At 40.7% G+C, this 14,671-nt stretch overlaps 2 protein-coding genes across 2 annotated transcripts; one reads left to right on the top strand and one right to left on the bottom strand.

The window, feature by feature from the left end:
- The first annotated feature begins 2,728 nt into the window (after positions 1-2,728).
- Positions 2,729-4,139, top strand: LOC115756359 (transcription factor MYB1-like). Its single transcript, XM_030696084.1, has 3 exons — positions 2,729-2,897; positions 3,065-3,194; positions 3,325-4,139. The coding sequence occupies exons 1-3, from the start codon at positions 2,765-2,767 to the stop codon at positions 3,986-3,988; spliced, it is 927 nt and encodes a 308-aa protein (XP_030551944.1). The 5' UTR covers positions 2,729-2,764; the 3' UTR covers positions 3,989-4,139.
- A 6,630-nt stretch (positions 4,140-10,769) lies between these two features.
- Positions 10,770-13,795, bottom strand: LOC115756363. Its single transcript, XM_030696090.2, has 10 exons — positions 13,458-13,795; positions 13,248-13,306; positions 13,086-13,146; positions 12,931-12,970; positions 12,348-12,446; positions 12,204-12,256; positions 12,057-12,117; positions 11,789-11,880; positions 11,467-11,715; positions 10,770-11,265 (listed from the first exon to the last, which is right to left on the bottom strand). The coding sequence occupies exons 1-10, from the start codon at positions 13,500-13,502 to the stop codon at positions 11,116-11,118; spliced, it is 909 nt and encodes a 302-aa protein (XP_030551950.1). The 5' UTR covers positions 13,503-13,795; the 3' UTR covers positions 10,770-11,115.
- Positions 13,796-14,671: the final 876 nt, after the last annotated feature.

Raw genomic sequence — 14,671 nt, 5'->3', positions numbered from 1 at the left:
AGCTGATAAATTATCAATCGTAGCACAGATGCATGGAATCCGTATTTCAAGTTTATTTTTTGGTCGATACATTCCCAATTAAAATTGAAGAAAGATACCTTTTTTTTTTTCATGAAAAATTGGTATGAGAGAATAAGAGCTAATCGTTGATCCTCCTACTGTAGCTCCGATTAACTATACGGAAGATATGCTTGTACAGCCACCAATGATAGCAACTTCAACTTGAGAATTTCAATGTACTTCGTAATAATGTAAAAGAAGAATGGTTTGTGGAGACAGAGAACGCTGCCCGAAAGAGCACAGAAAAGCCATGATTTGACACAAGCAATAAAAATGAAAAAGGACTATTACCATTAAATCTTAAATTGATATACCCATGCCACGTTTATCCTAAATTAATTTTCGCGTCACAAAAATCTGTAAACTAATACATCCATACCACATTTATCCCAAATTAATATTCATGTCACAAGAAACCTTAAACCGATCTTTTTTTTTTTTTTTGGTAACACGAAAGTCAATTTTGCGTCAATGTGGCAAAGTTGAATCAGTTTGAGATTTTTCCTAGCACGATTGGAGTTAGATGTGGCATAGATGTACCTGTGTGGAGTTTCACGTGATAATGAAATTAGTTGGGAGTACATATGACGTAAGTGTATTAGTTTGAGATTTTTGTTGGTATAAGATAAGAAAAACCAATTAAATGCGATACGGCGGCTGGGGCCTTCATCACATGTGGATTTGATATCACCAGGGTCGAGCCTCTAAACATATGGCCAGCAAGAGCTAGTGCGGCAATGTCTATATTTTTACCTTTCTCAGTAAAGAGGTTTCAATCATGCATGCACGACGATGCATGAAAAAAAAATCTGACAAAAAGCTTCTGGACCACAAGTCTAATTTTGACAAGAAACGAGATCACAGAGACACTTATTTGCTTATAAGTAAACAACTGTTGCAAATAACGAAAGAACTGATAGATTTAGATAGGAAGCAACTTAAATAATCTGAATTTGATAATAAGAACCCGATCGATCGTCTCAAAAATGCATTTGCGTATGTAAGATGTCGAGATTCAACTCGCAATTTGACTGCTAATCCGATTATCTATATTTGATTAAGGCGAGGATCTCGGCGATGCTCTTTTAATTAAAGAATTCTTGCTCCGTTCAAAGTGTCTGAACACATACGACCCACTTATTCCGTGTTTAATTTTCAATTTATCACATCATTGTATAAATGCGTAGATTAGCGATTGCGAGGCTAGAATTGTCCCAATTGGTGATGCTCAATGGATGGAAACACGGACGGTTGAGAGTTGACATTGGGCCATTCGGATCGCGCGCACCAAACTTTCAAGAGCGGTCGAGAAGGTTAGCTTGAAGAAGAAATTATACAAGGAAGGGCAGATACAAGCGACGTGGAAAGCCCAACTTGCGTCATATACCGCCCTGTGTTATTTAAGAAAACGACGACTATCTAGTTGTTATTTCTGGTCAATGCATGCGTAATTCTATTCTTGAATCGCCGAAAAAGCGGAGAGAGAGAGAGAGAGAGAGAGAGAGAGAGAGAGAGAGAGAGAGAGAGAGAGAGAGAGAGAGCGCTCAGGCGAGGGCCCACGGCGGCCCCTGCCCCTTCACAAGGGCTCGGGACGCCTCGTGCCCAGGCGGTCGTCGGAGCAGCCAGATCGACCCGGGCAAGCAGACGCGCCACGTTTCCCGTGGAAAGTTAGCTGGGGAAACAGGTGGAGCACATAAATTGTAGAGAAGTGAAAGGTTGTGGGGTATTCTAATTTTAGGACCAACGTCCCTGATGTCCGGAGCCGTCGCTGTTGGGACGATGATGAAGACGGTAAAGAAGCGTTCGAACCTGGAATGTGGCTTCGCTTTCCATGACTAACTGGGGCAACCGGTGGCTCCTCCATCTGTCCCATGTCCGATTCGCATATCAAACAAATTATGAAATGGGCGTTTCTACTTCATTTCTTTTGAGGGAGGGGAGCTATTTTGTGAGGAGAATGTTCCCTAAATAGATTAAAACACGCTCAATCTAGGGTTAACTTAAAAAACGACAATACGTCTATGCCGCCGGCATCACCCACCCCTCTCTCCAAGGGCGCTTACCGGTTATCCTTGACCGGAATAGAATCGGATCAGTTCACGTCAGCGGTGACAGGTTAAAGTTTAAGAAAATTTTTCAAATCGTCGTTTTATGTATGTGGATGTATCCGGGCTTATACAAGTAAGCGCAGCAAAATCACATGCTTGTCTCCTGTTGCGAAAACGTTTTGTCTCACGCCCTTATTGAAGAAACGCTCTCTGACCATATAAACATAAGAAGGAATACATGTTCGGGCCTGTAAATCGACGTTCACACTTGCTTGAGGTCTTATTCATGGAAACATTATTTGCGCAATCAAAGATGGTCCCATGATAGTTAATGGAAAATGACCCGCTTGAAAATAAAAGAGAAAAAAAAAAAGGTTTTGGCACATTGATTTTAAAGACACGAGGACCACGTCGATGGTGGAACAATTTCCGAATTTCCCTAATAATAGATGTGATGCAATGAATTACCATGGAAAAAAAAAAAAAGGGTCGGGTTATAAGTAGTGGTCTGTCCAGGATCCGACGACACACGAGACCAAAGACTCAGAACAGGAGCGCACGTACGTCGTCCACACAGCAGCAACGACCTCAGGTTCCTTCCTTTTCTTTCACTGGAAGAGACTGACTGACGACACCCAGCGCCCACAAAACCAGAGATGGGAAGAAGCCCTTGCTGCGCGAAGGTGGGCTTGAACAGAGGAGCCTGGACGGCTCAGGAGGACAGAGGCCTCATGGATTACATCCGAGCCCATGGCGAAGGAGGCTGGAGGAACCTCCCCAAGAAAGCAGGTGAGAAACGGCGCCGGCGCATTCGCTCGCCGCGCGAATTTCTTGAAATGGAAGTAGCTTGTTGTCTGGAAGTAGAGAGACAGGGATGATGATGATGATGATGATCGAGAATGTTGACGTGGTTCATCTGGTGTAATTCACGTGTTTTTCTTGTTTGTCCGAGACAGGCTTGAAGAGATGCGGCAAGAGTTGCAGGCTCCGGTGGTTGAACTATTTGAGACCCGACATCAAGCGAGGCAACATAACGGCGGACGAGGAGGAGCTCATCATCAGGCTGCACAAGCTCCTGGGCAACAGGTCTTCACCTTTATACTCGCTTTTCATCTTTTCAATTCCCGGTTTGTTATGCTGGAGAAAATGAAGATTTTTCGAGAAGATGATGCTTACTGTCAATGGATTTTTTACTTAAACTGTGGTCAATGGTCAGGTGGTCTCTGATCGCGGGGAGGCTCCCAGGGCGAACAGACAATGAAATAAAGAACTACTGGAACACCATTGTGAGCAAGAAGGTGAAAGACCAGCCGAAGCCGTCGAAAGAGACCAGAATCATGAAGCCCAAGGTCGTCGCCAACTCTCGGCCAGCAACCCAAGTGGTGAGGACTAAGGCCTTGAAGTGCTCCAGGGTCTTGTTCCTCGCTCCTCCGCAAGCCCGCCCCCAAGCCATGCAGCAGCAACAACAACAACAACAACATCACCGCGCCAACGCCGACACCACGACCCAAACCGACGCCGTGCCTGCTGCGAAGAACAAAAATGCAGATGGCAAAGCCCCGTGTCTTGCCGGCAGCGAAGATCACCTGGCGACGGACTTCGATTTCAGCCAGATGGACTTGTCAGAGCTCCTGAACTCCGACCTATCCGACAAGTTCCGCGGCTTCGGCTGCTGCAACTACGGCTCCTACAACAGTACCTCGTCAGCTTCTTCTAGTCCTTCCACGGAACAAGCCATGATGTTCTCAGAGGAGATGGTCCAGAGCTGGAACCTCAGTGGGTGCGCCCACGATCAAGCGAACGTGGGGTCCAATCTTCAATCTCTGTCTCCATTCCTCGATTGCAACAAAGGGGAATGGCTGGCCAGCGGAATAATTTGAATTAAGGAGAGGGACTTGTATAAGAATTTGCACCAATGTATATGATAGCATCAGCAATAAAAAAACAAAAATAAGAGGCTAGTTGCTGAAGGGCATCGTGCTTTTTCTCCCATCTTTTTCCAAGAAGATGGTCGATGGACGAGGCTTTGTCAAGAAGATGATCTTAGTACTCGAGCACAACATGCATGAATGAGGCTTTGGAACTTGTTCACGAGGTGATTGTCCCGTTGCTTTTGGAACTTGTTCTAGAACCGAAAAAAGTAACAATGAGTGCGATCTGTCCATTTTATAGTGATACGTAGCGTTCGAGTTAGCCAACGCTCGCACATCTTCTAAATAGAAAAAGAAAACATCTCACGACTACGGCTCTCTTGGCAAAAACCCCGACGAACGAATCGACGTGCCCATAAGTGCCGGAATTGTAGATTTGCGGGCGGTGCCGACGGTGATCGGAAAAGATACGTGGTGTGCATTTTTTCCTAACTAGCACTGCTGATCTCAATATAAGTATCGAAAATTGCACTGCTACAACTAGTTTATTGGTTACTGATGCCCACGCATGCTTACAACTAGCTTAGTTTTTTACTGCCACACGTGATTGGGAATTTAGCGGAACTTGTGAAACTCTTTTTCTTCTCCATCGATGATTGGCAGAGTTAGACCTACCAAGAAGATGAATCCATAGGCTGTTGTTGACCAAATTCGTCTGGTTAGATGAAGTAGCACGTTTTTTGCATCCGGAGGAACCTTAATTACCTACCAAAGCATTTTGGAACATATTATGACTTTTCGTGTGTCTTTGTATCATAAGCGAAGTCCATAAGCGAAAGAGATAAGTATGCTCTGATTACGTAAAGTGGTTAGCATCACGAAAATCCTCAAAACGGTACATTTGTGATAAATTTATTCTAAATTAATTTTTTAACCGCGAAAAATCTTAAATTGATACACATGTGATAAATTTACCATTCGTTAATTTCCGTTAAATCTCACTATTAAATTGCTAAGTTGGATGATACGTGACAACCGACAGGTGTACTAGGTTAGGATTTTTACCCTTCGTTTATCACATGGGTACAAGTTTGAAGTTTTTTTTTTTTTGTGTGTGGTATTAACCTAATTTAACGGAAACTAACAGAGGGTAGAAGTACAAGTTTCAGATTTTTGATGGTAAAAAAATTAACTTATAGTAAGTTTATCACAGGTATACCAGTTTGAGATTTTTGTCTTCCAACTGCCTAAAATTTATCAACTTTTATATGAATCTACCAATGTCAATTTGAATGATTTCCCAACTCTTTTTGCCACTTACCACCGTCTATGTTTTTTTTTTTTTTGGGTACATTTATCAACTTTAATTTTCTTGTCAATGTGATTCCAGTGATATCAAATAAGACATCCTTATTTCGACCCAAAAAAAAAAGAAAAAGAAAAGAAGAAGACATCGTCACTAAAGTTCAGAGCTTAATACGGAAACAACAAATTCAAAGATTCTATACTAAACATGTTTCTTAACTTAACTTAATTAAATAGCAACAGAATGTCAAACTGGAATATTCTAAATCTATCAAACATCAAATCTTCATCTACCCCTCATCACTTTTGCCCCCTTCGTATCAGTGCCGAATCAACAAAACTATCCCACCTAATCACCCCCCGTTGCCCCAATACAAGCTCTCTTTGTGTAATTGCTTCTTCCATTCTCTCCTAGAAATCTTGCGAGAGTAGCTTCCATTATTGTGCTCAGGTCAAAAGCGTGTGGCGTTGGAGTAGATGAGACCGCATATAAACAAATCCGGATCTGGCCCTAGAAGATGACGTTTTTTTTTTCCGAAACCACATTCGCTGTCCGTATTAATCGTCCTAGAAACCACTAAACATGTTGCGGAATATGATGTGGCCCGCGCTATTTCTACCCTTCAAATGTCTATAGGCCCGCCCTAAATTTTCGAAATAGTCTAAAATGACCCTCGCCGGAGACAACTTCTTAAGGGTCGGGTTGATGAAAAGATAAAAAAAAACATACTTTCGTTGTAGATCAATCGATCTCGGGGATTTTTATCCACTTTTCCTTAATCGCTGTTGTTTCTTCTTCTTCTTCTTCTTCGTTTGTGTTCAAATAAGATGATCCACATAAAATGTGCGTGTCTTTTTTTTTTTTTTTCTCTCATCAATCTTACCATTAACGAGATTGTAACAGGTGTACTACTAGATAAATTTAAATAGCATCCACCTAAAACCTAGATGGTCGGTAAATGCTGACATAAGATATAGGGAACTACTTACAAGACCTTGAATAATGATGACGGAAACATTATGGAATTCACTCTATGAGATGGTCTACATGATATATGCCGCGACTCTGGACTGGATCTTGAAAATGATTACTCAAACAGGTGCCCATTAAGTTTAATTAGTTCACAGCTTGTCTATGACACTAGTTGACTACTGTACTGTTTATATTCCGAGCTATGCTAGATTAGAGCTAGTATTGTAGACGTGTTTCGCGACCATACTTTTTTTTTTTTTGAAAAACAAATAACCGGAGCTATTACTCACTACATCAAAAAAATTTCCATTAGTGAAAGGCGTAAAATCCATTGGAAAATCAAAACTACACATGCCAGATAAAATGGCTGCTCCTATCTGCTCCAACAATGAAAATTCAATCGGAGATGAGCTAGCCCTCCTCTTTAGCCAACAGGATTTCGAGATTGCCAGCCGTCGATCACGGTGTTAGATATGCATAAGAAAGAACATTCAATAGGCATCACAAGTCGAATGATTGATGCAACACATTTCCAATCTACTGTATGAATGCTTTTTCGATGACGAAGACTTGGCTCTATATAACAGATTACTAAATTCAGAACGACATGTTTCATCTCTTTATTTCCATGTCCGCGAAAATCGTTCTCCGTACGAGTGATTCGGCGTCAGATGTCCCACATTTTTTAACGTAGTCTCGATCATCATTTAGTGCATTTCACCATGGACCAATCCTTCATTGTCTCTTTATTTGCCAGATGATCTTTGGTCCCGATGACCCCGTGAGCAGCCTAGGATGCTTTCGTCTTTTCCCCTCAAGTGTATAGTCCAATATCGATTTGGGACCCGGAAAGATGTCGATAACGAAGGGCAGGCGAGAGAGAGAGAGAGAGAGAGAGAGAGAGAGAGAGAGAGAGATTGGTCTCTACTTTAGATTCCAGAGCGAAAAAGAAGAAAACAAGAGGGGAAACCTAGGTCCAATGTCACCGGACAATCCTTAACAACTCTCTTTGTAATAAAAACAGCACGTGTCACGGGAACCCCTGTCCAACAATTACGGTCTTGGTCTCCTCGCGAAACAGTAAACGTCCACATCAACGCAAAATCATGGGTTAGAGTTTATTAATCAGTTGAGCCCTTAACTTAAGATGACTTTGGCTAATCAGACGCTTTCATACAGCTACGGGGTTTGATGATGCGAATGTGGAAGAACGCCTAGAAGCCTAAAAGTAAAGTATTTAGTGATTTTTGGCAGATGGGTAGTTCATTATTAGATCCCTCTATTTTTTGCCGATGCTGGTCGCGACCGGGTCGCGAACATGAGGTCTAGCGGCTGCCATGGCGAAACCTTAGGAGGAAGTACATGAGCTATAACGTGGAAAAGGCGAAAGATAAATTTTTCTTGTTGGTGATTCAGTGTTAAGTAAATTATCTCCTCCATTATTTTGAAAAAAGAAAATTGCATAGTTGGCATCACATTAGCCAAACCAGCACCCGCATGGGCCAATCAAAATGCGACACGTGTTCTCCGATTAGCCAACTCCCACACCACGACAGTCAAATTTAACTGAAGAACTAGCGGTAGAATTTTTTTTTTTCCTTCCTTTTTTTTAGGGACCATTTTGAATTTCAGCAAAGAGTAAAGAGACCCCATGTGACATTATTCCTCAATTATTTTACACCGTAATCTTCCGACAATGACATTTGAATATTTGAGTCTTAAGCAATGAAGAATAAGAAAATAAATAACAAAGAAGACGTTGTCGTTTTGAAAAGTCTACTGCCTCCTTGACTCGAGCGCATACGTGATTGAGAAATTTTTTTTTTTTTTAAGATACAAGAAAATAAAAGTCTTTCATTCCGTCTTGCCACTGTTGCATCTGCTTTCTGTAGATGCAAAACTTCCCAAGCATTGTTTATCAGTGGGATGGACTTCCACCACAAATCGCACTCCATGATGTACAATAAGAGTAGTAATCATTTTACTATGATTTGCTTCCCTCATGCGTAATTGTGGTTTCGTCTTTATTTTAGGGTTAATTATTCACGAGAAACCCCAAATCGGTGTATCCGTGATAAATTTAACTCAAACTGATATAGATTTTTCCATGTGAACTTGCTTTGTCAATTGAGTTATTTTCATGTGCCGTCCAACTCGACAATTTCATCGTAAAATTTGACGGAAGTCAACATGGATAAATATGTCATGAGCATACCGATTTAATTAGTTTTGGCTAAATTTGTCACGGGTGTATTAGTTTGATATTTTTGGCGATCTAAAAATTAGTTCGAGGTAAATTTTACACAGGTATAATGGGTTTGAGGTTGTTTTTTCCTTTTTTTTTTTTTTTGTGTGGTATTAACTCTTAATTTTACATACACAACGTGTTTAATCTAAGAATACACAAATTTCTCTCTCGACACACATTGCAAAGGGCCCTATTTACGGACTGTGCACATGATCATTCGGCCAATTTTTGCGCTACAAACCATGTGCTATGTCCTAAATGGAAGGTACACTAGATAGTGATTGTGTAATTTTTGGTTGAAAGCTGTTAGCTTGACAGTCCGACAAGATTGTCGGTTATTTCCGACCACACGATCTTCTAATCAATGATTGCTTCATGCAAAACACGAGGTGATAGTGTGCAGATCTACTATTGAAATTATACAGTTTTTGACAGTACCGTCAGAGAAGAATTTTTCTTTTTTTAGTATATACTTTTCCCATTCGTGAATACCCCAATCAGACCTCCATATGATGCAATTTACTCACACGTAAAAACTTTTGTCATTCATTCATTCGTTCGGTCGTTCTCTCTCTCCCCGCATCACCTCTGGCATGACGGACGTATCCGTTAGCCTTGTCCTCCTTGTGCCGTCCCAATCACTGTCGTACATCTCTAATGAATGTTCAGACAACTATCGCCTTGTCCTCCTTGCCCCCACCATCGCCGTCTGGTTGTGGTTCCTCTCTCTCTCTCGGGCACGCACAAGAAACACGAGCGCAAAGAGTACCGACTAGAGAACGACGACAACGAGCGTCGGCGGAGCAACGATGACGGCAACATCACTGGCGGAGCAACGGTAGAGTAGCGGCAGCGGCAGCGGCGAGCAGAGGACCGCGGTGACCGGGGCGAAGAGAGGGGAAAGATGTGGGAGTGAGGTAGATTTTTTTATTTTTATTTTTTGACGAGGGTCTCTTTTTCGAGCGTGACCCTTAATTAGATGTCGAAATTGTGAAATAAACTCGTCGAGGGTGGGCAAAACCATAGCCTACGTTTCGTTAGGAACAGTAACAGCCCTTGTGAATGTTAGAATAATTCAGATGCTTAATGATTCAAGGCGGCTGGCAATAATTTGGTAGGCTCCCTAAGAGTAATCACTAAAAGATTACTGCTCAGTATTCCACGAAAAGCTCCAAACTAGTGTATCCGTGATAAATTTAATAAAAAATCTCAAACTGTCATGTCCGTGACAAATTTACTCTCTGATCGCGGGGGACCTAGGATCGAATAACGTGTGATTAGATTGAATAAGAAGTCCAAGGATTATATTTATGTTGGTCGTTGAAAGACGCTGTCGTTGCATCCGTGGAGGAGGGAAACGTGTTGTGTCCCATTCACGATCTGTCGAATTTATGTGGTGGGATATATGTCACTGATCGAACGCAATGGGAAAAGGTCAAGAAGGATTTGGGAATTATTATTGCACGAATAGAGACGGCCCCAGCAATGTCCACACAACATTCTTGCACGTTTTCCGTTGCCAACTCCTTGGTAAATCAAACTTTGGAATCACCAAGCATCTTTTCGAATTTGCAAAATCTCTTTCCATAAAATGGTAATTTTTTTTTTTTTTACTTGGCGATGGTAGCATTTTCGGAATGTACGGGAAAATCTTGTTATTTCGTTAGCAGCTTTCTTAATGATACGGTAAACGTTACCCATTGATACGTAGTGCAACTTGAATTATCATTAATGATTAATAGAAATGACCAAGGGATATTGTGCCAAAAAAAGCTTTAGAAAGGGAAGGAAAGACGATGCTTTTCGTTCCCACACTAGTATATATGTTTTCTTCCTCGACTTTGACTCATTTTACAATGTGATTTCTGAATTTAAAATAATTTATTCGACGTGGTTTCTGAATTATAACCCAATATGCAATGTTGTCTATAAACTTTTAATTTGTTCAATGTTGTCCCATGATGACATTAAACATTTTGATACAATTCATGGACTAAATTGAATCCGCTAAACCACCAACTCCTAATAATGGTAGCAACAAGATTTGGGCCATGAGTTGCTATGTCGGTATAGACCTAAGCATGAAAATTATGTCGCGTCAACGCATGCGAATGAAGCGTTACATGACATACCTTCCCCCTCAAATACTCCCTTATGTCTCTCCGGCATTAGAAGACAATTTTTTTGGTCAATGTCTTCATTTCTTGCTTGCTAAACTTTTCAAGCCTTGTATTGCAACATCCACACACACGCAACAATTCCTTAAAAGTCAAAACTATTATTATCAATTGAAGTTCCTCTAGTACCAACATGAGAAACCACAAGCAGGATAGGTGACTCCGGCTACAAGCTGAATGTCATAATCTCTTCAATTAGAGTGACATTATCCCTTCGATTTGGAAAGAACAAAACTTGATTGTCTACATGATGAGAAAAGGAAGCTGAAGTACAAAATTATTTTTGAACTCTCTCTATCTCAAAACCGAACTATTGTGGGAATTGTCAATCCGACGCCCCACCTTAACACCATAACCTCACGTTCACAAAATTTAATCATCCGCTCACGCGTTATTGTGCTGCGAAAATGTACCTGAATGAAGGGAAAGATGGTCATAATTCATTCATGCTATCTAATATTGAGTCCACATCTGGAGTAAGAATGGCGCGCTTATTGAGCTCCCCAACAACGCAGAAGTGCTTCTCTGTTTTGCTGATGGCCACAACATCCTGAGCAAACACACAATCCAAACCCGAGGATACCTGCATTGAACCCCACAGATAAGATACACATACACATCCTTTTGCCCCCTCAAGACCACAATGGTCCTAAAGATTCAAAGGGAGAAAAAGCTATGACATAATCATTGTTACTACTTCTCAAAATCACTGGCACGAACATTGCCCCTCTGCATCCATCGAGAAACAAAATGATATATGAAGTGGGTTCCGAAGAGTACTCACATCATAGAGAGTATCACCGAGCTTGAGCTTGACAGCACCACTTCTATACACCAGCATTTTACCCATCAACCCTGCTGGCAACTCGTCTAAACTGCATCTCTTCTCTGAGGAACCCAAAACCTCAGAGGATGTTGAGCTTTCGGTTGTGTCGTTCCCTTCTGCAGTTGTCAAACGCTTTGCCATTGGGATTGTTGGAGGTAACTGAATAAAGAACATACTGGGTTCCAAACTTCCGTCATGCTGACTGTCCTACATGTGTTATGGCACTTTCCTTAGTTTCGATTACTTCACCCAGTTGATATTTATTTATCAAAATACTAACCATTAGGCCAAGTTCTGTGGCTGAGTTTAGTTTAGTTTCGTCATAAGTTGCACTACTGGAGGCATCCCCAAACTCCTCTTCATCAAGATGTTCTGCAAGGAAAAACACAGTGTTGCAGATAATCTTGAAGTCATGACAAAATCAATACATTGTGCTAATTATTTGTGAACTAAACATGGTGACCATATCAAAACCCACAACACGTCAGTGGAAATAAAAGTATTATTAGGAGCTGTAAATTTTCGAATGAATGAACAGGATAGTGTACCTGGATTTCCTGAATATGGTCTCCTTAAAGGAAGAGTTACAGGATAGTAACTGTAATAATCCTGCCAACGAGTTAAAGTAAGAAAAGGAACTTTTAATTATTGAACAACTAAGTATAAAGCGATATGTCATTGCATGATTTACCAACCCAAGGTTCTCTGTATTCTTTCTCCTCTCTCGGGCCTGGACCATTGGAAATACCTATAAAGACCACAAATCTAATAAGTTTGAAAGGATAACTGCAGCTTAAGTAAGTGCGGAGGAGGCTAAGTTTTTTAGTCAGAAGTTGGACCTTGATATGGGTTAACATTTTTTTGATCCTTCCGAGCATGATATGATTTCAATGAAGTCGAAGTCCCTCCATAACCAAATGCGATTTGCGATGGAGCCACTGTAAAATGCACAAGGCAAAAACCCAATGTAACCAAATCCACAAGTGTCCATAACCAAATGCTTTCGTTTTTTAATGCAGAAGAAACCATTCACGATATGATAGGTGAATGATAAATTTCTTCCTTCATTGGAGGACATATGGCAAGGATCTAAAATTGCATTAGAAGGCAAGAACTAGCACTCCAGAGCAAAAGTCCAGGTCATGCTAAAGCGCTAAGTTCACCACTATTCACATCTATGAAGTACGAAACTGAGCAAATATCACAGGATTTTCAAACACCGTGTCATTGGCTAACATATATGTTTTTCCTATGTTCTTTTCCTCCATTATTGACCTCCAACACCAAGGTCGTGACAATCAGCATGTCATCCGTAATCGTAAGTCTCGCATGAACAACCATTGCATAATTTCTCAGCAAACAGCTTCACCTTTGGAAACTCCAATTAAATTAAATTCAACGAAATGTCAATAAAGACTATACCTTTTCTCTCAATTTTGGGCTTCTCCTTCATGATACCTTCCTGGGATCAATGACGGTAAAAGTCAAGTTTCCGAAAGAACCCTATGCAAAAACATTCAAACACATCCACTGAAGACCGACATTGACAAAACAGAGTAATATGAACGTAGACATACATTGAAGTGCCGCAGCAAATCCTTAGCCTTTGTGTCATCGTCATTATCATCTCTCACTTCCCTGCAAATCTAACACAAAGTTCCAATGAATCGGAGTGTTCTCACGATCCAGTAAAGCAATGTCATGAGCAAAGCTATGAACCTAGAAAGTTTTTTTCATACGTTTTAACAACAGCAGGTTTCTGCCTTCGAGCCGGAGGAGCTTTAGGTGCAAATCTCATCTGCAACATCACGACACAAAACACCCATTACCCTAGAAACAAAATACAAAGAAGAGCATCCACAGCCAATGCAATTCTTCATTGAGCAGAAATAACAATAATCAATCCTAAATAAAAAAAAAAAAAATTCCCAAGATGGGCATGGATCAACCTTCCTTGGAGCAGCATCATTATCACAAACGGGTTTCGATTCCATCAGAATCCTACCGACAATCTTTCAATTTAGAGTTCGAGTCAAGAATTGCTCAAAAGTCAACTGCCCGACAGGTCAGATGATTCCGGGAAACTTATTATCAGCCCAGTGATCGCCCAGAACTCATCGCCCAATCGAAAGAGGGTGTCTCAATTCGTCTTCTGTCTTGGCGGTTTCTGCTCTGAAGGGGCAATGGCGGTTAGGGTTTAACCGGCTACGAAGAGGAAGAAGACGCGAGATCGCAGAGGACGAAGCTCTGTTTTTTCTACGTGGGCTTGAGCTTTGGGAGAGATCCGCTTATTGGGCCTTCTCCCCTTAGGTGGTTTAAAGCAGTTTATATTTTTGGCAAGTCTATTTGAAATTCTCATATAGGGTTTACTTTGCCCAAAAATTCCTCAACATCATAGAAAAATCTCAAATAAACCCTAATTAAAAAATTCGACCAAATCTCATAATAAAGATAGCTGCTCAATATGGAAAAAAAAACCACTTCAATTTTTTTTCCAGACAGCATTCTTATAAATATGTGTCTTTATATCCTTTCATGAACTTATCGTTATTGCCTCACTTATTCTTGTGTTCCTTATGTTATAAGGATCATCAGGGCAATGGTTAACTGTACCTGATGAAGAAAACTCTCCGTTTTTCCAATACATTGATTGCGTTAAAGAACAATATATTTTTTTTCCAACAACAAAACTAATTGTGATCGTACCAAGGTTTGATTTTCAATTAATGCAGTCGTCTCAGTTTTGGAAAAATTGTCAAAATAGTCATATGCCAATTTCACTTTTGTCAATTCAGTCTTAAACCTTTTTACTTTTTGCCAATTCAATCTTATGGGGCCAAAATTCTTGACATTGATGGTGGCCGTCCTGCGTGGCATTGCTTTTGCTAACGTGGACTATTTTCAATAATACTTTAATATATTTTTCGTCAAGTTTTTTTTATTATCAATTATTTGTTTTTTTCTTCTGGTTTCCTTCTTTAGAGGTCGGCGAAGGTTGTCGAGCCCTCTTCGGCTGCTGGAAAAGGGTCGCCCGACCCTTGCCCACGAGGCATTGCGATCGACGAGGGTCGAAGAAGAAAACCAAAAAAAAAAGGGAAAAAAATAAAAATCAATAAATATTTTGAAAGATATATTAAAATATTATTAAAAATCGTCCACGTTA

The sequence above is a fragment of the Rhodamnia argentea genome, chromosome 4, assembly GCF_020921035.1.
Source record: "Rhodamnia argentea isolate NSW1041297 chromosome 4, ASM2092103v1, whole genome shotgun sequence".
Lineage (NCBI taxonomy): Eukaryota > Viridiplantae > Streptophyta > Magnoliopsida > Myrtales > Myrtaceae > Rhodamnia > Rhodamnia argentea.
This window is presented reverse-complemented; position numbering and strand designations above follow the sequence as displayed.